This window comes from Gadus chalcogrammus, chromosome 12 (assembly GCF_026213295.1).
Source record: "Gadus chalcogrammus isolate NIFS_2021 chromosome 12, NIFS_Gcha_1.0, whole genome shotgun sequence".
Taxonomy (NCBI): Eukaryota; Metazoa; Chordata; class Actinopteri; order Gadiformes; family Gadidae; genus Gadus; species Gadus chalcogrammus.
In genome coordinates, this window is record NC_079423.1 from 32777463 (window position 1) to 32802736 (window position 25274).

Sequence of the window (25274 nt, forward strand, 5' to 3'; positions counted from 1 at the left end):
GTTAGAAAAATTTAATCCGCGAGAAATACAATAGGTATCAACAGATATTCTCTGAACACATAAATATTGAACCTGCGGATTATGAGAATGGGGTGCGCGCACCAACGTGCGTGTGTGTGCTGACTGGAGATTTGGCAGCGGGTTGGAAATGCGGGACAGGAGGCACGTAGGGGCTCTGCGCTCCGAGTCCATCACGTCACGTAGTTTTCATAGAGCGTCTATTGAATGGGCTGATTTGTTCTCTCTCTCTCTCTCTCTCTGTCTCTCTCTCTGTCTCTGTCTCTGTCTCTGTCTCTGTCTCTGTCTCTGTCTCTGTCTCTCTCGCTGTCTATCTCTCAACCCATGGACCGTTTATTCTGGCGTAGGCCTACATAATTTCCTTGAGGTTTTTAATGCAAAGTGTCTGTGAGCCAGCACCATGGCTTAATACGATAGCTCTAGATCGACTGTATTGGAGTATACTTATATGCGGTATAAGTAATAATATGGATTAAGGCAGAGTTCCCTTTCGGTAGGCTGTTCGGAAGGACACATTTGAACGCCAGAAAAATCCGTATTGAAAAGTGCATGCAGTCGAATGGATTCACTTTATATAGTCAACTAACTTAGTTGTTTATTATTTCAGCCTTTCATTCGGCTTCTGGTCAGGTTCGCCCGGATAACATCGCCTATTGCAGCTGTTACTCACTGTAAATCCCAATACACCTACAAACCATATGTCTAACCGGACAGGATTCGACTTTTTCTTAAATAGTCCTGATTGTTGTGTTCGTGACTTGCTGCAGAGAAATCAGGAAAACGCTGGTTTCCCTCAAACTAAAGCGAAAAACAAAGCATCAGTAGACGCTCATTCAGCTCCATAACACGATAACAACTCTTAACGCAATCTGGATTCCAAGAAAAAAACAATACATACCTTGAAAGGAGTTGATTTACTCACAAATCCTGACTGTAAGTATCGCTACCGCTGTCCCACCGTCCATTGGAGAGATGGAGGAGGTGCTTCAGACTGGTGCCAGACGCGCTCACTGCGCGCACACGTTTAAAACATAGGAAGTTCATCGAATACAAACATACAACTCACTAAACATCGTATATGGTGCTTAGATGTCAAATATTAATATAATTACTTCTAGAAATAAATAAAGGAAGAACTACATCAAAAAACGTTGGGAGCGTCGTCGCCTCAGTGTGTGTGTGTGTGTGTGTGTGTGTGTGTGTGTGTGTGTGTGTGTGTGTGTGTGTGTGTGTGTGTGTGTGTGTGTGTGTGTGTGTGTGTGTGTGTGTGCGTGTTTGCGTGTTTGCGTATGTGTGTGCGTTGAGCATGATCGTCAGTTTCTCCGTTAGAGGGCGCATGAGCATCATGTTACTATAATCACACATATTTCGTTGAAAAAGGATGCAGATAGACGGGTTAGAGACCGGTAGAGACCCCATATCGCCAGACTATCAGTAGGCCTAAAACTAATTAACTGATTATTATATCATCATCCTGATCTTCTTGTCATAATATAAATAGTTCGGGAAATGTGGTTATTCATTCAACTATTACTGTAATGTGGAAAATACAAAAACGCAGGTCATTGGTGACGCGCGGGGAGGAGTAAGCGCTGATACGACTAGGCCTATATATACTACCGGTCCAGTGGAGCTACCTTCAGCACTACAGGCGTCAAGGAGAAGACAAGACGATACAAGAGGAGACGGAGAAAAAAGTCATTGGAGTATGAATCGAAGTATACTTGCGGTTCTAGTTTTGGCACTGGGCTTTCTTTTCTGCGAAGGGGGTAAGTCGTTCTTTTTCGGTTATTTTTTTTATTTTTATAAAATAAAAGTTATTTTATAGGTTATTTTATATGTTTATGTTTTTATCACTCACTGTGTATTCTATGTCTGATTACGATTTAAGATAGAGTTTGCTGAAAAATATCAATTAATTATACCTTCAATTTGACCAGGTACACCATGTTGTTCGGACCCCTGTCAGAACCGGGGCGTGTGCACCGCCATGGGCGCCGCGCGCTATGAGTGTGACTGCACCCGGACTGGATTCAATGGAGAGAACTGCACAAATCGTGAGCCTTATTCATATTTTAGGGGGGGAAAAATAACTTTGATCGTTAATTAAACTAAATTAAAATCACTATCCAACCTTCATTTTTATCATTCATGAATTTATATTCCTCAACTACAGCGGAATTCTTCACCTGGATTAAAATCTCTCTGAAGCCGTCGCCGAACACCGTTCATTATCTTCTCACTCACTTCAAGGGCTTCTGGAACATCGTCAACAACATGTCGGTCCTCCGGGACGCAATCATGCGATATGTTCTGACGTGTAGGTTTAATTAAAACTCCTTCTATTGGCCTCAACAAAGAACAAAAATACCATTGAGAATATGACCTAATATAAAAGTAATTGACCTTTTCATCTCTCTCTCTCTCTAGCCCGCTCTCACCTCATCGCAAGCCCCCCTACCTACAATTCAGATTATGGCTACAAGAATTGGGAAGCATTTTCAAACCTTTCCTACTACACTCGCACCCTCCCCCCCGTGGCCGACGATTGCCCAACCCCTATGGGAGTATTAGGTAAGGATACCTCTCACCTTTTGAAAACAAGTTCTTTCAGATTCTTTAGCATCAGGCTTCATAGCATTAGATCACACCAGGGACCTGCGGGAAACCGGACGGTTAAACCCTTTCTATTTCACTTTCAAATTGAACATTCTAAATTTTAGGAGCTAATTTTCATCAAGTTAGGGTCATTACATAAGTTAGGTGTGTACTTAAAATGTACTTGATACCAAATCTTAGAATAGTGCAGACAAAAGGCAGCCGTTCCCCCTCCTGGTTTCTACCTGTCCCAGCTATCATTTAACCCGTAATTGTTCCACAGGGAAGAAAGAGCTGCCTGATATCAAGATGTTGGCAGAGAAGCTGCTCGTCAGGAAGCACTTCATCCCAGACCCCCAGGGCTCTAGCCTGATGTTCGCCTTCTTCGCCCAGCACTTCACACACCAGTTCTTCAAATCGGACATGAAGAAGGGGCCGGCCTTCACCAAGGCTCAGGGCCACGGGGTAAGAGACTCAGACACATGGAGACACTTCCTCCCAGTGACATGGAGACACTTCCTCCCAGACACATGGAGACACTTCCTCCCAGACACATGGAGACACTTCCTCCCAGACACATGGAGGGCAGACAGAGGAGCTCTGCGTAGCACTCGTTAATACAGTAGAACACAACATGAAGAGTGCTGGATTAACCTCCTGCTGTCTCTAGGTGGACCTCAACCACGTCTACGGCGACAACCTCGAGAGACAACACAAGCTCAGGCTGCACAAGGACGGCAAGCTGAAGTACCAGGTAGGGGAAGAGAAACACACCTGGTCCAGACACCAGCCACGCCTTGAATAGACATCCTCCTCCTGCTCCTCCTCCTCTTCCTCTTCCTCTTCCTGTTCCTCCTCCTCCTCCTCCTCCTCCTCCTCTTCCTCTTCCTCTTCCTCCTCCTCCTCCTCCTCCTCCTCTCCTCCTCCTCTCCTCCTCCTCCTCCTCCTCCTCTTCCTCTTCCTCTTCCTCTTCCTCTTCCTCTTCCTCTTCCTCCTCCTCCTCCTCCTCCTCTTCTTCCTGCTCCTCCTCCTCCCCATGACGAGGCCCACTCACAACACCCCCCTTCCTCTGCTGCCCTCCCAGGACATAGACGGAGACATGTACCCCCCGACGGTGGCCAGTGTGGGCGCGGAGATGCACTACCCCCCTCACGTTCCCGAGGAGCAGCGCATGGCTGTGGGCCACGAGGCCTTCGGCCTGGTCCCCGGCCTCATCATGTACGCCACCCTCTGGCTGCGCGAGCACAACCGCGTGTGCGACGTCCTGAGGGGCGTGCACCCGGACTGGGACGACGAGAGGCTCTTCCAGACCACGCGGCTCATCCTGATCGGTGAGTGTTGTTGGGTATTGGAGATGGCCATCCTATCAGAGATGCACAAAAAAGATCAATGAATTCATTTGATTTTCCAGGTTTAAATTGACATGAAAGAATTCTGCTACGGGTTTTAAAGGGGCTCTAGGTGCGATGTGAGAGCTAAAATCTGTTTCCATAGCCACCTGTGAGCGGTTTGTGAAATGCTCTGTGGGAATATAGGGTGTGTGCTTGGCTGTGCCTGTAACTGTGTGAGACGTTTTAGATATGTGACTGCTCCCTGCTTATCATTGACCAATCAGGTTTTCTCTCCCCTGACTCAATCACAGAATATGAAATGGTGTATTTCCGAATAAAGGCTCATATCTGCTTGAAGTGTGGCCCTGACTGTCTTGACATCACCCCCCCCCCCCCCCCCCCCCCCCCGCCCTCCTTCCCCCCGCAGGCGAGACCATCAAGATCGTGATCGAGGACTACGTGCAGCACCTGAGCGGCTACAACTTCAAGCTCAAGTTTGACCCGGAGCTGCTGTTCAACCAGCGCTTCCAGTACCAGAACCGCATCTCCTCCGAGTTCAACACCTTGTACCACTGGCATCCTCTGATGCCCGAGGCCTTCCACATCGAGGAGCAGGTGTACAGCTACAAGCAGTTTGTCTTCAACACGTCTGTGGTGACCAACCATGGCATCGGCAACCTAGTGGACTCCTTCACCAAGCAGGTTTCTGGAAGGGTGAGCAGCGAGGACTCTTACTATAAGTGGAGCAGGAGCAATGGAAGTGATAGTAGCACTAGCAATATTATGAACAATAGTACTAAAATAGTTTCTTTAAAAGCTTGTGGCTAATCTCAGGACATGTGTGTTGTTTTCCAGGTGGCGGGAGGGCGAAACGTTCCCGGGGCCTTGTTGCACGTGGCCATGAAGTCGATAGAGAACGCCAGGAAGATGCGCTATAAGTCCCTCAACGCCTACCGGAAGCGCTTCTCCATGAAGCCCTACAGCTCCTTCCAAGACCTCACAGGTGAGACACAAGTGCACATATTTCACTGGAAGGACTGCGCTGTTGTGGTCACAATACAAATGCAAACATCTCCAGAGGCTTCAGTGTCAGCGTTCAGCTCACTGTACACATTGAGATTCAAGCGGATAACGTCAACCCAAAAATGAAGTGTAGATAACAAATGTTACTCTCTGTTTTCCTTTTGAGTGGTTCCAGACTCTAGAGCAATGGGTTTCATTTTGGGTTGCATCCTTTCTAGATGGTTTTCAGACTAAAACACGGCGGTGTTGGAATAGCGAGCCGCTCAGCAGCTGCTTTGAGAGACCCAGAGACTTACCGTTGCTCGGCCCTTAACGGTTCCTCCTGTGTTTGTTGCCTTAGGTGAGACGGAGATGGCAGCGGTGCTGGAGGAGATGTATGGACACGTGGACGCCGTGGAGCTCTACCCAGGCCTTCTCGTGGAGAAGCCCAGGCCCAACGCCATCTTCGGGGAGACCATGGTGGAGATGGGGGCCCCGTACTCTCTCAAGGGCCTCCTGGGGAACCCAATCTGCTCTCCGGAGTACTGGAAGCCCAGCACCTTCGGCGGCACTGCGGGCTTCGAGATCGTCAACAGCGCCTCCCTGCAGAGGCTGGTCTGCAACAACGTGCGCGGGCCGTGTCCTCTGGCCTCCTTCCGGATCCCGGACCTGGAGCAGACGGGCTCCGTGGTCATCAACTCCAGCCGGCCGCAGCACGCCCGCACAGGGGAGGTCAACCCCACCGTCATGCTGAAGGAAAGGACTACAGAGCTGTAGTCGTTGGAAACAACTACACCATACAATCTAAACTATGTTTGTATTTATTGATCTTATCCTGTTTTGTTATATTTACTTCATATATATATATGTATGTATTTATTTATTTATTGTTTTATTTATAATACTATTTATTACATTGAGGGGAAGACAAAAATGCAGAAGTTTACCTTTTGCGCTCGTAAGGTTATCAGTGAAAACCCAGAGAAGGCCAAGAGTTCTTGTTCCTCTATTTATTGAGGGAGTTCGCCAGGAGTTCCTCTGTGTTGTATCAACACACAATATGTAACGTGAAGAGGATTGCCCTCTTTAAGCCCAAAGCAGGAGAAAACAAACCCTGTTTGGGACATTCATGATAACGTTACCTGATAGAAACTCGGCCCATATTCATTCTTGTGGTCCTAGATTTATATCCATTCCAACATATGACATGATATGTCTGCTTAAAATGGTAAAGTTTGTAATTTATTTAAAAATGTTAAAAATTATATAAAAATAGTTTATTTTTAAATCTCAGCTTTCTAGTTGACAACCTGCCTTTGTTCTGTTTGCCACTGACTAGCATGTACCAGGAAACTACTGCTACATTGCTTCAAATGTATTTATTTGACTTTGTTTTTTATGCAAAATGTTATTTAAATCTTTTTTTAATAGATGTCATTTTGGTAGCCCTACCTGATTAACTGACCTCTGCTAATATCACTGATGTTCACATTCCTTGATACTTGATGTTTTATACTTGATACTTCATTGACATTTTTACTGAACTACTTTAAGTTATATCGCTGCTGGTACTTTTACTTCCTCAGTCTGTCTGTTTAGTTTTTTAATTCATCTCTGTATTGAAACCCCACTAGTCATACACTAGAACTTAAACTTGAATACATTGATTCAAGTTGGAAATGTTAAACTCCATGACTGTTCTAAGGACCATTTTACAGTAAAGAACATTCTATCTGAAATACTTTCGACTCTGTGTCTTTTCTATTCTGAGCACTGATTCGATGTCTTAAATACTGTCTGCACCCTGGCCAACCGTTGGGAGGTCCTTTGATCCGGTTGGCCCTTCAGAGTATTATTGTATGTTGCACTATAAGCAGGTTTAGAGGCTGATATCAACCTGTACGCTTCAATGGAGGGGTGGATGAGGAGAGGGCAGAAGAGGAAGGAGAGAGAGCATTGCAGAGCAGCACTGTGGGCAGAGGGGCTCACCGCTCACCAGAGGGGCTCACTGATCATCAGAGAGTCAGTCTTCAGTTAACAGCCCTGGAACATCCCTCAGCAGAGCCACAATATCAATCCCTTCTTGTATATGGCCATGGCCACATCTACCTTATTTTTCCAAGAACACCTCTTGGGTGCTGGGAAATATTGCTGTGCTAATATATTCCGATCAGGCTGCAGATCATCAAACCGTCAGTGAAGCTAAAGCGGTGATTGTAGGGCTTAGATGAAGATAAGGGTCTCACAACAGCACAAGGGCTGCATATCAGTCTTTTTCAGTCAGTCTTTTCAAAACCCACATGGCTGGCACTTTAGCACAGCCCCTGGATTTCCCATAACACCACACACACACACACACACACACACACACACACACACACACACACACACACACACACACACACACACACACACACACACACACACACACACACACGATGTGTGGGTTAAAGTATTATCCCAGTGTGCATCAATGTGTGGACGCGCGCAGGTCTGCCGGCTTTGAGATGAGAGAGAGGGAGGAACACATCTCTCTTTGTGTGGGTCTAATGAGCGTGAGCAGGTCGCAGGCTCTGTATTGGGACTGGATCAAATCAAGAGATTGCTCACTCGGTCCCTCGCCAGACCGGGAATCACAGTGTAGTCGTGATCCGAAGGCAGGAATAGACCTACGTGACGGCCGGCAGATCGTCGGAGGAGAGCACGGCCACCGGAGGCAAGCACGCAGAACAGAGAAGTGCGCAGCCCCTCTGCGGCACGCCACCCACTGGGACCTGGCTGTGCAACAGAACTCCATCGTTTAATTGCGTTTGTATTTATTGTGCACGTTATTACTTTTCATTTCACTTTCCATTCACGGGGGATTTTGCTGAGCAACCGTTAGAAAGTGCGTGTCTGTAAACATCTTCAGTACTTCTGCTCAATGGATGGTTGCGGTTATTGTCTGTGTTGTTGCTGGGTGGTGGCAACACACACAGCAGGGAAAACAAGAACAAATGCTGTCCATCTATATTTCACTGATCCTTCCAATCAACCGCATTGCATCCAGTTGAAGTGCATGGAGCCGAGGGGGGGTGAGATCCGAGCTTTGAGGAAGAAGGAAGAAGATAATGAATCCAACAAAGGCCGTATGAGGTGGATATAAGGAAGTCGAGAAAAGCAAAAATTCCCCCTCAATCTTCAACCTTCATGTTCAGGTCGAAGTTTCTTTGACTGACTGTTAAGTTATTCAAAACCTAGGCCAGTACAGTGTGTTGGGTTATTTTAAGCATATGTTGAGGTCAGCGTTGTTAGTATTGCCCATTAAGTGCTTCTTTCCAAAACAAAAAGTATTAAACTACGACAGAGCACTTAAAGTAGTCAAATTCCAGACAGAATGAGAATGTGATGAGGTCACGGGTGCACGGGTCCCGCTCCTTCATGCGGGGGCTCAGTGTTTACAAACGCGGGCGGCCTGCGAGAGGTGTAAACGGGTGAGCACGCATCCAACCGGGGGGAGCCATATATGGGTTTATGGTCTCTTACCCGGCCTTACCAGCTGGGAAACACAGTTAGAGGAACCCATCTATTGTCTCTAGGTGGATGTCACACACCACCTCAAACTGGACGATACTGAGCTGCTCTTCTTTCTAGGGAAGGCCCCTCCCCTTAACGACCTCAACTCCTCATCACCAACACCCACCTGCTAATACACAATCACAGACACACATACACACACAAACACGCAATGCGTAATGATGGTACGTATAAAAGGAGACCTATGATGCCCAACCCTTGTAGTTCACGCTTTGGTCACACACTGCCTTCGCTTCAAAGTGTTCCCATATTAGTAATAGGGTGTCTCAGCCTGCACGCAGACCGACTGCACTGCTGGGACACCAAGTCCTGGCATGTCTACCATTGAGCTGTCGTTACTTTGTCAACAGCTGTCATCTCACTCTTTGTTGTTATGGAAACAATTTGCTTATCAGTGGGTGGTTATTGGAGCCTCTGAAGAAACATTTGAATAAAGAAAAAGAGGAAACAGAAGATAGGGAGCCTATTGATAAGCCTTGATAAGTCTCTTTGCTAACTAGTTATGCAAATGCTAGTTTACAGTCAACATATTGTGTGAGATATCCAACACTATTGTACACTGAATAAATGGACCGCAGTATCAGCATCAGAGGATGAACATAGAAACCAGTCGACTACATTCATGTAGGTGCTGACTGATCCGCATGATCTGTTACTCTAAGAGTCCCCTTACCCTAACCCTACCTCACCCCTTACCCTAACCCCCCTCACCCCTTACCCTAACCCCCCTCACCCCTTACCCTAACCCCCCCTCCCCCCTTACCCTAACCCTCCCTCCCACCTTACCCTAACCCTACCTCACCCCTTACCCTAACCCCCCCACACCCCTTACCCTAACCCCCCCACACCCCTTACCCTAACCCTCCCTCCCACCTTACCCTAACCCTACCTCACCCCTTACCCTAACCCCCCCACACCCCTTACCCTAACCCTCCCTCCCACCTTACCCTAACCCTACCTCACCCCTTACCCTAACCCCCCCTCCCCCCTTACCCTAACCCCCCTCACCCCTTACCCTAACCCCCCCTCCCCCCTTACCCTAACCCTCCCTCCCCCCTTACCCTAACCCTACCTCACCCCTTACCCTAATCCCCCTCACCCCTTACCCTAACCCCCCCCTCCCCCCTTACCCTAACCCTCCCTCCCCCCTTACCCTAACCCTACCTCACCCCTTACCCTAACCCCCCTCACCCCTTACCCTAACCCTACCTCACCCCTTACCCTAACCCTCCCTCCCCCCTTACCCTAACCCCCCCCACACCCCTTACCCTAACCCCCCCACACCCCTTACCCTAACCCCCCCACACCCTTACCCTAACCCCCCCACACCCCTTACCCTAACCCTCCCTCCTTACCCTAACCCCCCTCCCCCCTTACCCTAACCCTCCCTCCCCCCTTACCCTAACCCTACCTCACCCCTTACCCTAACCCCCCTCACCCCTTACCCTAACCCTACCTCACCCCTTACCCTAACCCTCCCTCCCCCCTTACCCTAACCCCCCCAAACCCCTTACCCTAACCCCCCCACACCCCTTTCCCTAACCCCCCCACACCCCTTACCCTAACCCTCCCTCCTTACCCTAACCCCCCTCACCCCTTACCCTTACCCCCCCACACCCCTTACCCTAACCCCCCCACACCCCTTACCCTAACCCTCCCTCCTTACCCTAACCCCCCCACACCCCTTACCCTAACCCCCCCACACCCCTTACCCTAACCCTCCCTCCTTACCCTAACCCCCCTCACCCCTTACCCTTACCCCCCCACACCCCTTCCCCATCTCCTAGTATATATATCTGCATATATGTAGATATGCAGATATATGTAGGCTTTGGGCCACTGACTCTGGTGAGACTATGCCAATAACTTACTCATTCAAATAGAGTCATGAAAGAACTAAACCACCGAGTGTGAAATGAGGAGATCCCCCATGTTTATAGTTAGAACACATTAACGTTTAAATCACTATATCACTTTCTGTTCACTTTCACCTTTTTAAGGAAATACAATCAAGGCTCTTTACACTAAGTACTGATACAGTCTAAACCCTGGTCACAGTGTAATGCTGATATAGAAATATAACATTGTTTGGAAGACACAATTTGCGGACGACCATAGACTGGGCCAGAGGCCTATTTTATTAAGACATATTTAATTTAACATTGTTTTCAATGCAGGCATCTTAGTTTATCCAAACTAGATGGCACCAGACTCCCTCTGGTGAGACCAGAAGTACAAAAAGATGTACTTCAATCTGGACTAACGAGAATGTCGTTGCATGCTTGATTTATTTGTTATAGCGCAGCATAGCAGAACATGCCTGGACAGGATTTAAGACACGATGCCTCAGATCCAGAGACTAAAGTTTCTCCTTCCCCAAACCTGAACTGCAGACGTCCTCCTGAACGTCTCCCCAGAGAACAAGAGAGGTCTCATCGGGCCTCTGCTCACCCTGACAGTGGTCACACCTCAATCCATTTATTTTCGAACCCATCTCCACTTAAGCTATAAGAAACCTTTTGTTTTATGCATGTATGCGGAATGTATGTAGCGTATGAATGAGCCTTATTTGATGGCTGTCGCTCCTTCTCTCTCTCTCAAACCAAACACCGTGCACTGTGAGGAACACCTGCTGGTCTAAGGAGACAGAGCCCAGAACATTTTGATCATCAATCTCATATTATTTGCGAGGGCTTTAATCGTATAATGCAAGATCGGACTGTGAGATGAATAGATGTGGAGTTATTCTTTCTTTATTATTATAAATGTATAGATATATATTTCTTGAGATCCAAGACAATAGGAAACGTGAGCCTTGCACGCCCCAATGTTAAGACGTGTTTTTGATCCCTTGGTTACTACAAACTTGTAATGAATAACGCAGTGTAATCACAGCCCTGCCTTCCCCACGGGCCGGGGAGAGCATTCATTCATTATTAGGTCAGGGCTCACCTCAAAGAGGAAGTAGAATTTGTTGTTTCAAGAACCCGGTTCATGAAAACCAGGGTTAATCATTTGGAGGAAGGAGGAAATCAGTCCAACTTGCTTATGAGCAGAGCCCTGTGATCACTGCATGGTAAATAATAATAACAATAATACTTCATCATATTTATATAGCGCTTTTCAATGGCCCAAAAACGCTTACAGTGAAGGGGGGGATAACTCACCACCACCAGGCCACCAGGCCACCACCGGGGTGTCTGGAGTTGTAACTGACAGAGATGTCTCCACCTTAAACAGTTTCTGATGATGATATTTTGTTAACAAATAAAAGCGGCTACACGTCATGGAAATCACCCATAATGCCTCATGCCAAAACATACGGGAGATGCCACAGGCCAGTGTACAGAAGCAGAACTACTAAAACAAATGTGCAATTTACACCAGTGTCAATATGTCGAATATATGTTGTAATATATAAATCAAGTTGCAAAAAATAGACAACCCTCCATGCATAGCTGTGTATGCTTGACTCTGTGATGAATATGAACACCACAGAATTGAACCTGCATTGCATTGAACCTAAACAGACGAACCCTTTATGTTCTTGTATGTTCTTGGCAGCTTATTGCTATCTACGACAAAGTGCCGTAGTCAGACTGAGATAACGGCAGAGCGGGAAGAAAACCTCAGTGTCTTGGTGAGAGCTGTGCCCAGCTGCTACGAGGTAGACCCTATATGATGAGTCAGGACCAATCAGGCAGCAGGAAACCAAAAGAATACCTGCACTGTAGGGAGGGGGGGGGGCAGGACTGGTTACAAAAAACAAAGTCAAGTCGACTACACAGTCATCACTAAGGGATGGCCAAGAAATAAGTCCTTCATATCCTAGACAAGGGTCCCAAACGGTGGTACTTGCATACAGGGAGATATGTACAACCTATGGGCTTTTGGAGCTGTTAGTAGGCCTATAGGAGTTATTCTCAACTGAAATAATGGAACTACAAATACAGGCAATAATCAATAAGTTGAAAGCCAGGAAGGAGGCACATTACTTACAAATGATGAATGATGATACTGTACAATAATGACTATACCTACATCTTTACCATTTGGTGTACGCAATGACGGGATCCCTTCCTGATTGAGTGTTTGGATAATGTATTAAACATCTCTGATTAAATTCAAATGTATATTACTCGTACAGTTTTTTAAAAGGTTAGGTGAAATTGTCAAGGGCTAAGTTGGTAGGCCTATTTCGTGTTCGGTGAATGTGTCACTGATGCTGTTTTGCATTGCCTCCTAGTGGACATATACTGACATGAATACTATATCCCAAACGGCACAGAGTGGAGAAAGCCCAGCGAGGGCGGGGACGGGGGTGGACGGGGACGAGGACGGGGACGGGGGGTTGATGGGGGGATTCTGAGTCACCTTTTTTTCTTACGTAGGCCCGCTAGAAGTATTGCGTAAAACACACAAACACACACGAATGAGACCGTGCGGAAGGTGATTCAGCGCCTCTGAGTCTCTGAGTTTATGCAAAAACAAAACCACCACGTAATTCGATTGAATCAATTAGTTTACGGTTTCCTGCAACTTTCTCTTCTTTCCCAAGTATATTTGTCATGATGATGTCGTTGATGATGATGTTTATATTTTGTGACATAGTTTCTCTCACTTCATTCTAGTAGGATTCCACTTCATTCACTCAGACGCCGTGTCAGTGAACATCGAAGGTCCCAGTACAGGGCCCAGACCCAACACTAACGGTCTATTATTTTAGTCAATGCTATTTCTGATTACATGTTTCAAGCTAACCACAGAGATGCTTCATGAACCACCTCCAGAATGCAAGCTTGTTTACCTTGTGTCTCTGTTAGAATAAACCACGTGTTGAACATTTACCACTCTCTGAGTCATATCTAGCACGAGACGACCATAACACAAAGGGTCAAAATAGTTTTTCATCAATACCCATCAACTCACACAAGGTAATCATGTTTTTTCTCCTAAAAAAACGGCTCCTGGAACTGGTTCTGAAAGACTTTGAGCTTAATTGGAGAGCAGTCATGACCACGCCCCTACATCCCATACTGATCTCGGATTGGTTAACCATATCTGCCTTTCCTTCCCTTAACATCACCTCCATAACGACGCCTAATCTCAAAAACTTCCATTATAACAACAGCTGTTTAGCTGCTTGTGAGAGAACGGAACAAAACATCATCATCATCATCATCATCATCATCATCATCATCATCATCATCATCATCATCATCATCATCATCCTCATAATCATCATCACCATCTCCCATGCCGTTACTAAACAAAACTCCTGAGTCAGAGCATATACCCATCCTGACCTTCAGACCCTGTAAGAGTGGACTTTCTAATGGCTACTAAGAATGTGTAATGTGACCAAAATATGTTTTATTTACCAGAAACACAAAACACTGCATGGGTCATATGTCTGCTTATTTATCGTGTGTGTGTGTGTGTGTGTGTGTGTGTGTGTGTGTGTGTGTGTGTGTGTGTGTGTGTGTGTGTGTCTGTGTGTCTGTGTCTGTCTGTCTTTCTGTCTGTGTGTGTGTGTGTGTGTGTGTGTGTGTGTGTGTGTGTGTGTGTGTGTGTGTGTATGTGTTTGTGTGTGTGTGTGTGTGTGTGTGTGTGTGTGTGTGTGTGTGTGTGTGTGTGTACCAGAATACCATCCTCTAACATCTGCCATTGAAAGCTGTGGCTATAAATGTGTCCTCATTGTTCTTGTCTTTGGCAGTCTAGGCCATGTGCATAGGCTGGTGGTCAGTGGACTTAACATCAGTGGACTAAGTAAAAGAAGGGCCAGACAGCTAGCTAAGTACTGCTCAATATCAGCTGTTATAGGGAGCATGTTCATCTGGAAAAGGAGATGTTTCCTGTACCCTTAATGATGCATTCCCATAACAAGATGTTTGTTGGTCAAATAGTTGTTGGATAATTCATCACATTTGGTTCCTAAAATGATATTAACTTGTAATGTGGAATCAAATAAAGTACATAAAATGTGTGTGTGTGTGTGTGTGTGTGTATGTGTTTGTGTGTGTGTGTGTGTGTGTGTGTGTGTGTGTGTGTGTGTGTGTGTGTGTGTGTGTGTGTGTGTGTGTGTGTGTGTGTGTGTGTGTGTGTGTGTGTGTGTGTGTGTGTGTGTGCGTGTGTGTGTGTGTGTGTGTGCGTGTGTGTGTGCCTCTCCATCCCTACACAGCGGGACCTATAGAGGGCCTATAGAGGGCCTATGGAGGACCTATGGAGGGCCTATGGAGGGCCTATAGAGGACCTATAGAGGGCCTATAGAGGACCTATAGAGGGCCTATGGAGGGCCTATAGAGGACCTATGGAGGGCCTATGGAGGGCCTATGGAGGGCCTATAGAGGACCTATAGAGGACCTATGGAGGGCCTATGGAGGGCCTATAGAGGACCTATGGAGGGCCTATGGAGGGCCTATAGAGGACCTATGGAGGGCCTATAGAGGGCCTATGGAGGGCCTATAGAGGGCCTATGGAGGGCCTATAGAGGGCCTATGGAGGGCCTATAGAGGACCTATGGAGGGCCTATGGAGGGCCTATAGAGGACCTATGGAGGGCCTATAGAGGGCCTATGGAGGGCCTATAGAGGACCTATGGAGGGCCTATGGAGGGCCTATAGAGGGCCTATGGAGGGCCTATAGAGGGCCTATAGAGGACCTATGGAGGGCCTATGGAGGTATCCTGTATTCTCCTTTAACGTATCAACACTGTTAGTATTACCAACGAGAGGAGTGATAGTATTACTATATGTTAGTAGGGCAGTGACGTACTGAGGGGCGTATTAGCAGCATGACCCACATCCTTTCTTTCCAGTAAGGGGACGTCATCCAGCATATGGCCGACGGGGGGCCCCTGTGTGGGAGGCCCCTGTGTGTGGGGGGCCCCTGTGTGTGGGAGGCCCCTGTGTGTGGTGGGCCCCTGTGTGTGGGAGGCCCCTGTGTGTGGGGGGCCCCTGTGTGTGGGGGGCCCCTGTGTGTGGGGGGGGGCCTGTGTGGGGGGCCCCTGTGTGGGGGGCCCCTGTGTGCCCCACATTGAACCACACCATGGTTTAGTCACTTTGTAATTCTAGTGTGATCTAGTATGATGCCATGGCATACTAGACAATGATCTCAGATTTATATGATGTCATCATGATGACATACTAGAAATGTGGCATTGTAACATACAGTATCATTTCAACTAGTCATGTCCTCTGAGTCACTATCCCACAACTGCCGCGCTTAATTGGTCATCTTGATTCGGATGAAATCGGTTGGACACTTTCACAGGACCCTGATGTTGGGAAAACTAGTTTCATATCAGCTCCCCACCCCTCATCAGCGTTACATCTTGGGAGACACATGATCCATTGTAGGATGGACTCAACCTTCGTTCCCTCCCTTCCCTGAGAGTGCACGCCACATTGTTCTAATACGATTATCCCTGTTTATTGTTTAGTGTGCGTCCGTTCAACCTGATTGGATGGGTAAATGTGATGATATTCATTTATTTGTTTGTACATGTTTTGTGTTGAATCATTGCTACTACTGTTGTAAAACTAATTTCCCCTCTGCCCGACGAAAGATGCACTCTATTTGGAGGGTTTTGAAGCGAGATTATCAACGCCCATGATAATAGGAACTGGGCGCTATCTCATAATTGATCACCTTATCGTATTCGTGGCATGCAACATAGAACGTACATAAAGACATACATGACCAGACCTTTAGCTTACCTTTAGCTTCCCATGGAAAGGGGGGGGGGGGGAGTAAGCTCTCCAAGGGAGCTTGGTATTGCATTCCTCTCATTCCTCCTGAAGGCTTGGCCGCTGAGTGCTCGGAGGTGTGCCATGCGGGGCTTTGCGTGGGAGCAGACAGGTGAGGCAACGGCCTTCCTCTAAAGGCCTCCCTCCTCCGACCTCAGGGACTTCCTCCCTGGGTCTGAAAGCCCCCAAGCCTCGGTTGTGAGTTGAGATAACAGATTATAAACGTCATCATACATTGATACAATTGCAGAAGGTCAAAATCAATTAAAAACTAACACATATGTTCTAACGTGATGTATTTGCAGGAGTGTGACCTCAATGAGGTTGATTTAAAAAAAACTTTATTTTTGTTTATCAATTAGTTTTAGGAAGCATTAAATGGGCGTTTTAATTAAAGCTGATCCAAAGTGCTTGACATGCTAAACATAAAAAGGTAATTAACAGCAGAAAGCTTACTTACTACCTCTAGTGGTCACATAAGGTACTTCATGTAAACTGCATCAGACGGGGCTTTGAGTATATACGAACAGATACAGAGCAGGAATAGATACAGAAGTTACACATAATCCAATGGATGGGTTCTCAGAAATCTGTTTTTCTCAGATCAAAGTGCAATGTCATGCTAAAGTAAATCTGATATTACTCATGTATAAAGGTATGGAATATTGGAATATGTGGGTTTCTCTGGGGCCATGTTAGGTTTCATCTGGATTAATTAGAATAACTAATAATACAATTAAATTACAAAAGTAAAGTAGTTCTAAATGTATTTTCTCCACACTCGCTAACACCTAATTGGATGACCCTATGATTCAGCTATAGACCCACCCAGACTAAATCAGGGTGTGAGGCTTGATCCTGAAATACAACTGACATTCCTTCCTAGGACATAAAGTTCTTCTACTATAGGTAATCTCCCGTTTAAGATATCCCCATTAAATGAATGTCTCAACATAAACAATCCAAGTCTGTCTGCATGAACAGGCGATCCCAGGAGTAAAGCCATTAATTATAAAGAAGTAAAGAAATGAAAAAGAAAATCATCACTCAATCATCAATCATCATTGGCTGAAAAGGAATGAATGAGGTGGGGAAAGAAGAATACAATGTGCGAAGGGGGAGGACATTTATTGTATTTAAATATAATGAATTATTTCCAACTGTACACCAAAGTATATGGTTAAAAATGTCAAAAGATAATGTGGCCTATTATAGTTTTAGTATACTTTTCTTCTTCTCTGTCTTTCTCACTATCTTGATCTCTCTCTCCGAATGGTGTGCATTACGAGGTGGAGGTCTGTGTTCTTAACTTAAATCCTCTTAGGAACCCCACGCTATTTCTGTTTGGCTGAACCGTGATGCTTGTATTTAAATCTTCTTTAGGTCGTGCTCATTGGCTGGAAAAGACACACGCATGCACACAAAAACCAGACCGTCCTGCAGTGGACACCAGAGTGAAGTCCATCTGAATACAGCACGGTGAGCCAAGGTGAGCTACTGACGCAGGTAAGACCGCAGGAGGTAAGAACCACTTCCAGCTCCCCTGTTCTGCATTGTAGTGGAGAGGTCAACTTGGACTTTGTTTGCAACACAAAGTATAGCTTTGGGTCAAAACATTAGAACAGCACGTGCTTTTGACATTAACGTCACAGAATCTTCAAAGCGCTTTGTCATGGCCTTGTCTGGCTCTTAGTCAACCCAGACCATGGCACAGTATCGTAGAGAAAATATTTGACAATTTAGCCATTAGTTGTCGAGAAAGAGTTAGAAACCTTGTGTGATGTAAAGAGATAAACAACTATGTGAACACATGCATACACACTTGTATGTCAACATTTACTTTCACCCAAGAGGGTGTAGAGGAAAGCCCTCCTTAATCGGTTTGGCGCTCAAGAAGGAATACCTTTGATTCCATTTGAAACCTTATGTATGTATATTCACCTTAACACTGCCACAGAATCAGACATGAACATGAATCAAGGCAGAAATTATGTTTGGGGAAGGATGGACAAAAGGTCACTTAATATGATGTAAAGTGAATAATGTGTATGCAATATTGGTTAGATTGTATTTTCTTTAAGGGTTTGACAAAGTTCAGAAAAGAGAATTGCTATTTGTTTTTGCATCGGCTGTTTTATTTTCAATTTGAGGGTTACCCTAACCCTCAAGAGCTAACAGCAAACTAGAGAAGCTAATCCGGCTGTAATCCTCTAAGACCACATTAATTAGATTAATTATCACAGGATTGTCCAGCCACTGTGGTCACAATGACAAGCTTCAAAAGTCTAACCCTACAGTTGCGGTAACCCAACGAGGGCTGCTGGCTACCAAGAAGCTCAACAGTTGTATTTTTCCGTGACAGGTAACCACAAAAAGAAGATGTCCGACAGAGCCCTGGAGATGGAGGAGTGTGTGACACAAACGGGTAAGCACAGAACCAACTCAGACCAGCTCCTGAACGCTGGTTCATCTGTTTGTGTGCCTTGTTTGGTGTGAAGAACGTTTTTGGTAACTTACGATGTCATTGTGATCATTGGGTTGCACTTTACAAAGAGCCTGAATTATGAGAAGTGCGAGCAATGAGCAATGAGGAGCTCTGTGGCAGAAAGAGGGGGGAATCGTTGGAGGTTTGCCAAACTAAATGACACTCTAATCTTCTTTCTCTACCGCTCTTATATAACTTTGGGTGCAATTAGTCCTGCTTTAAGGGCTCGAATAAGACTGTAATCCCTGAGCCAAGATGGAAGACGAACACACAAGTGCGTCATTCCCCGTGCTGCAGAATGCACATCCAGACAAGGGATCGATTCTTATTGATATCCATTGTAATGCAATCTTCACCAACTTAATTAATTCAGAGGTTACCTGTGAGCCCTTTGGTTACGATGCTCCCTTATGCCATGAGACAACTTGGAGCTGACACTCCAACTTCTGTCTTTTTTAGAAGCAACACATGTCGCCTAATATCCAATCATGTCAAACCTTCTCCTTGTCAGGACAATGCCCACTGGTTGTCCATGGTCCATGGCCCGTTGGCCATGGTTGTTGTTCTTATTTTTCATATCTCAGTAAAGAGCTTGTTTGCGTGCATCAATCCCCTTCCGACCCCAGTGCTCTGACCCACCACAGGACCGAAGGGAGTGATCAACGACTGGAGAAGGTTTAAGCTGGAGAGCATGGACCAGGAGAGCCTGCCGCCCGCCAAGAGGGAACTCCTCCGACAGATGTCATCTCCACAGAAGCCTCACGACAAATCAAATGTCAACCGCAAGGTATCAGGGTCTCATCGTTCAGGCTTACCAACTTATCCCGTCCTCTGGGGCGTACAGATGGAAACATGTGGTAGGACCCATGATGGGATGATGTTGAAACATCAAGAGACAGATCAAGGCAGGCAGGCTCCCAGGCATCAGGGGTTACAGCAACGCTCTTGTGCTTTCAGATGAGCATCCAGGAGTACGAGTTGCTGAAGGAGGAGGACGAAGCCAGTCTGAAGAAGTACCGAAAGCAGTGCATGCAGGAGATGCACGAGAAGCTCAGCTTCGGGCCCAAGTTTGAAGGCGTGCACGAGTTGGACAGTGGTGAGGCTTTCCTGGAGGTCATCGAGAAGGAGCACCATTCCACGGTGGTGGTGGTCCACATTTACAAGGCGGGGGTCAAAGGGTGCGAGGAGCTGAACGGATGCCTTGACTGCCTGGTCACCGAGTACCCCACCGTCAAGTTCTGCAGGATCGACGCGGTGGCCTCGGGCGCTGGGGAGCGGTTCTCCGACGACGTTCTGCCCACGCTGCTGGTGTACAAGGCCGGAGAGCTGCTGGGGAACTTCCTGGCCTGCTGCAAGCACCTCAACGAGGAGTTCTTTGCCACCGACGTGGAGGCTTTCCTCAACGGCTACGGCCTGCTGCCAGAGAAGGAGATGCCTGGGTTGGATAGTGAGGACAACGATGTGGAGTGAGGAGGACTGTGTGAGGGTTAGGGGTCGGGACAGTTTGTTTAAGGGTGAATAGAAAAGGCGATACGTTCACTGTAGCTTAACGGTGTTCAAGAGTGTATTTGAATGCAAATTGGTTTGCAGCCATATTGTGAAGCAATGTAAATATCAGTGGTAAAAGAGGACTGAAGGGAATTGGCTAAATGTAGCGGCATATTATGGACCACATTTAGTTGTTTGCTCAAATGCAAATCACAACCAATTCAAGTAAAAAACTAAACACATTTTATTTTTCTAATTATATATTTATGTTAAATAGCTGTTAACTACTGTTTTTAATTTTGATTTGAATATAAACTCTGTCTTACACATTAAGTATGCAAGACATCATCAGCAGAAATGAATTAAAACTGAAAGTTTAAAGAAGTAAGTGCTGCCGCTGCGTCAGCTCGCTGCTACTCATCAGTGTCTAAACCAGCCGCTGCAACCGTCATCTGAAGAAGAGCTCCCATTGGTCCAGGACATTTATAAATACTGTCATCATGCTTCCTGTGTATACTAGTGTGGAGGTGGATGAGGCTCTCTGTACGACAGCACTTGGTTAGGAAACACTGTTGTTGTGGGAACCACTGTAATGGATCATAGCGATGGTCACTCTCTTTTTTATGAGGAATATGCGATGAACGTACAATTCTACACTGTAATGGAATTCTAATTGAAATACTAAAGCTGTTGACCAGAATAACAAAATAAAAATGATAATCATTTTGATGATTTGCTTTTGTTGTTGCATAATATATATATATATATATATATTATTTTTTTTTGATGTTAACTAAACGCTAAAAAATATAATATAAGCTTAGAATTCAATTCACGGAACAGTTAACAAAAGCCTAACACCATTACTTACTTGCCTTCTCTGTGACCCTTGAAGGGTTTGAAAAGCTTTAAACCAAACATTCCCTCCCATTTGAGATACTGACTCAAGGGCGCTAAGACCAATAAAGGCTAAACATCGATGCACACGCAACTGATAACCTTAGGAGCCACACATAACTGTGTGGCTTTAATTGAGCTCACGCAGCCTTTTGACCAAACAGCAACAGGAAACCACAACATCAATAGGAATAAATACTCCAACCTCTCCTCTATACGATGATATCATTTTCGTCTTAAGGTGAACCGACCATCGCCCCCTGCGTGAAGGCAACTTGAAAGGTCTTCACCCGTCACACATTATATAATGACTTGTTTTGAAGACAGACCGGCCGGTCAGAGATCTGCTGAGGACGAATCACGCCTGATCCTCTTATGGGATTGAGGAGGGCGGGGAGACGAGTGCCGCCTTCACACCTGACCCCACAATCAGGAGTTCAACAGGGAGGACTACTGGGCCCTCACGGCTCCGTCCAGGGCCGTCGAAACCACAACACAAGGCTCTTAACAGAAAATCAAAAATCCCATCATTACTTTATATCTTGTTTTATTGCCCATGACAACAAATGCTGAGTAACAATGAGGTTATCTAAGACACTGCAAAGAGATAATCTCTCTGTAGATTCTAACGGGGGGAAATTAATCGTAGTCAGTCCATATCTGATTTGCATCAGCATCCGGAGTGAATTGCTGAGACATCCTATCGCACATTTCTGTGTGGTTATGGTGTTGGCTCAACGCCACATTGGGCACTGGCCTGTGTTGCCTCAAGCTTACTATCACCTGCCTTTGCACAAGCGTGTCTAAGATTGATCACCTTTTCTCCTCGAATACCTCCCACCTGAGCTCAGCATGCTGCGGGCTGCTGGCTGAAGTGTCCTGACACGTCCCAGCCCTCCCCCTCTCCGGCTGGCCCTCACCAGGACCAGGACGCCCCCCCTCTGGCTGGCCCTCACCAGGACCAGGACGCCCCCTCTCCGGCTGGCCCTCACCAGGACCAGGACGCCCCCTCTCCGGCTGGCCCTCACCAGGACCAGGACGCCCCCCCTCTGGCTGGCCCTCACCAGGACCAGCCCTCCCCCTCTCCGGCTGGCCCTCACCAGGACCAGGACGCCCCCCCTCTGGCTGGCCCTCACCAGGACCAGGACGCCCCCTCTCTGGCTGGCCCTCACCAGGACCAGCCCCCCCCCTCTCCGGCTGGCCCTCACCAGGACCAGCCCTCTCCCTCTCTGGCTGGCCCTCACCAGGACCAGCCCCCCCCCTCTCTGGCTGGCCCTCACCAGGACCAGCCCTCCCCCTCTCTGGCTGGCCCTCACCAGGACCAGCCCCCCCCCTCTCTGGCTGGCCCTCACCAGGACCAGGACGCCCCCTCTCTGGCTGGCCCTCACCAGGACCAGGACGCCCCCTCTCTGGCTGGCCCTCACCAGGACCAGGACGCCCCCGCATGCGCGCCAGCGGGGGCCTTTGGTTGCCAGACTGTATTACCAGTTGGGGAATAAATAAATGTAACTATTTTGGGTCAAATCTATTCTGGTGTACTGCAACAACATCATCTAGGTATCCAGTCTCTGGTCCTCAGGCCCCTTCCTCAAGGTGTCAGTGGACCAACGGCCTCTCACCACGCTGCCCCCCTCTGGTCCTCAGACCCATTCCTCAGGGTGTCAGTGGACCCACGGCCTCTCACCACGCTGCCCCCCTAGGTACCCAGCCTCTGGTCCTCAGACCCATTCCTCAGGGTGTCAGTGGACCCACGGCCTCTCACCACGCTGCCCCCCTCTGGTCCTCAGACCCCTTCCTCAGGGTGTCAGTGGACCCACGGCCTCTCACCACGCTGCCCCCCTCTGGTCCTCAGACCCCTTCCTCAGGGTGTCAGTGGACCCACGGCCTCTCACCACGCTGCCCCCCTCTGGTCCTCAGACCCATTCCTCAGGGTGTCAGTGGACCCACGGCCTCTCACCACGCTGCCCCCCTAGGTACCCAGCCTCTGGTCCTCAGACCCATTCCTCAGGGTGTCAGTGGACCCATGGCCTCTCACCGCGCTGCCCCTCCGGTATGGCGTTGTGTTGTGTTGTTGTTGTGAGGCTCTAATGTTGACACTGCTTTACTAATTACAGCTGACAGGACCAGGCGCTCCGGCTAGCTGCTCTACTGCCCCCACATAAAGCACGGCCATCTGAGGAAACACCATGTGACACAACCACAGGGATTCCTGCTGGGGAGTCCCTCTTCCACAACGCCTAAAATGGGCAGCAGGATATAGCAGGAAATGCTACCTCACTGACCATTTGTCCACTAGATGATGATGTCTATAAGGTGAAAAGTGAAGCGCTTCATCAGAAAGGCTTTTTGAATACATTTGGATACTTTGAGTATTTTCTACGTTATAATTCCATAGCTACGAGACTTAAAATAAAATAAAATAGTGATTGCGTTCATTATCGTTCGATGGAGGAAGATGTTGAAATCATGACTCCAACTACAGAAGAGTCTCCGTCATGGTAACGACAAAACAAGGGGAGGGCTGAGTGATCCGGGAAGGTGGAGAGAAGGAGTAAGGGATAAGGAGAGAGGATGTAAGGGATAAGGAGAGAGGATGTAAGGGATAAGGAGAGAGGTCCGCAGGGAGAGAAGGAGGTCTGAATACGAATCCTGTTAAATAGCAGATGACAGTGTGGCTGTCACCCCCTCTACAGTCATCACTTCAAAGCATTTCATTGAAGTCTCTCACGCTATACATTTCCGCTGCGGGATCGGCCCTGTTGGTTTAAGCCTCAATTGGGCATGAATGGATGATGGTAATTCATACGGATTCTAATGCGTCAATGAAAATAAATACAATTACAAGCATTGAAAAAGTAGAAATAATATAATATTTATTTAGCCTACTTAAATTTAATTAAGTAAAGCATCTATGAAAACAATAAATAAAAAAGTCTATGGCCTTTAGCATCCGGTCACTATTTGATTCAGTGTAGGCGACGTTCACACAGAAACTGACTCCAACTCAGAAGCTTGCAAAGCAGATCTGAGGTTTGCAGGCGGGAAGCTTATCTGCTGTCTGAAGCAACACTTTGAGTTTGCAGTTCACTAATCTTATCTTTTGTCTTGCGGATATTCAAAGGTGATTATTCACCCAAAACTGGTTCAAACAGGATAGAAATGCTTACAATGCCTGATGTGTCATGAGGAACAAAGCTAAGGAATTAGGGATATGAAACTTCACTAAGGAGTGTATTATGGAGTAATGGTGTTCCAGTCAACGGTTGATTCTCCATCAGTCCTCTACTAACCTATGTTAGGACCCTCTTACTTAAGGAAACTTTTATTTGAACATTTATAAAAGTTATGCGCGTTTTCATGTTACTAATATGGTTTTATTACATAGATCATAAGATGATTTCTGATTTGGATGCTTGGATACTTACTCAAAAGTATCCAATTAATTCAATTATTGAACAGATTACAAATGTTAGGTACAGGGAGCAAAGGAGCACAGACTATCCACAATTCAGGTGCATTCCAATCTGGAAATCGATCAAGGTCATTAACCTTTAGTTCAAATGATCGGCATTGTCAAAAAAATAAATAATGAAATTATCCAAAACAAAAATAGGTAAATAGTACGTAAATAGAATGCAGCGGGAGACTTCGGCTAATGATTTATAATTTGATTATATAGTCCATGTTTAGTTTGTAATAATTTCGTTTTATGTCAATAACGATAAACAATAAACAAAGATGACGATGACAATAGGCCTACTCCAAGATACAAACACGTATATTTTAAAGTTTGTATAGGCCTAATGGTTGTTTTTTTTCCTCAACTACACGTACCCACTTTATACAAGCCAAGCGGCTTAGAAAAGTGTCTGCTAAATAACACCATTTAAATGTGAGGTAAAATAAGGTGAAGTAAGGTAAATGTAATTTCAAAATCAACATAATGTTTTAGCGCCATCGTCTGTAATTGCATAGACATTGCAACAATGTAAAAAACAACAACTAAATGAATTGGTAAATATTCAAAGTTTCAGTGCATCGTTATCATAGTCCATTTACGTTTTCGTAAAATATATTGTCATAGCATCGAACTACATTGTGGCGTGAGGCTTCTACTGCCAAAGACTATCAT

The 25274-nt window shown here is 46.4% G+C and overlaps 3 protein-coding genes across 4 annotated transcripts in view; 2 read left to right on the forward strand and 1 right to left on the reverse strand.

The window, feature by feature from the left end:
• Positions 1–1085, reverse strand: part of pla2g4ab (phospholipase A2, group IVAb (cytosolic, calcium-dependent)) — a 22320-nt gene extending 21235 nt beyond the window's left edge. The window contains exon 1 of the mRNA XM_056604143.1: positions 917–1085. The gene's annotated coding sequence lies outside the window, so the exon portion shown is untranslated. The remainder of the gene's footprint in view (positions 1–916) is intronic.
• Positions 1086–1672: 587 nt separating this feature from the next.
• On the forward strand, positions 1673–6721 carry ptgs2b (prostaglandin-endoperoxide synthase 2b). Its single transcript, XM_056604381.1, has 10 exons — positions 1673–1787; positions 1959–2075; positions 2195–2338; positions 2449–2592; positions 2900–3081; positions 3287–3370; positions 3701–3947; positions 4375–4661; positions 4803–4950; positions 5311–6721. Exons 1-10 carry the CDS (start codon positions 1727–1729, stop codon positions 5724–5726), a joined length of 1830 nt encoding a protein of 609 aa, XP_056460356.1. The 5' UTR covers positions 1673–1726; the 3' UTR covers positions 5727–6721.
• An 11010-nt stretch (positions 6722–17731) lies between these two features.
• pdcb (phosducin b) lies at positions 17732–20937 on the forward strand. Of its 2 annotated transcripts, XM_056604382.1 has the most exons (4): positions 17732–17793; positions 18635–18697; positions 19402–19544; positions 19715–20937. In XM_056604382.1, exons 2-4 carry the CDS (start codon positions 18652–18654, stop codon positions 20225–20227), a joined length of 702 nt encoding a protein of 233 aa, XP_056460357.1. In that variant the 5' UTR covers positions 17732–17793; positions 18635–18651; the 3' UTR covers positions 20228–20937. The 2 variants fall into 2 exon arrangements, with proteins under 2 accessions (XP_056460357.1, XP_056460358.1); XM_056604383.1 differs by lacking the exons at positions 17732–17793; positions 18635–18697 and adding an exon at positions 18836–18899.
• Positions 20938–25274: the final 4337 nt, after the last annotated feature.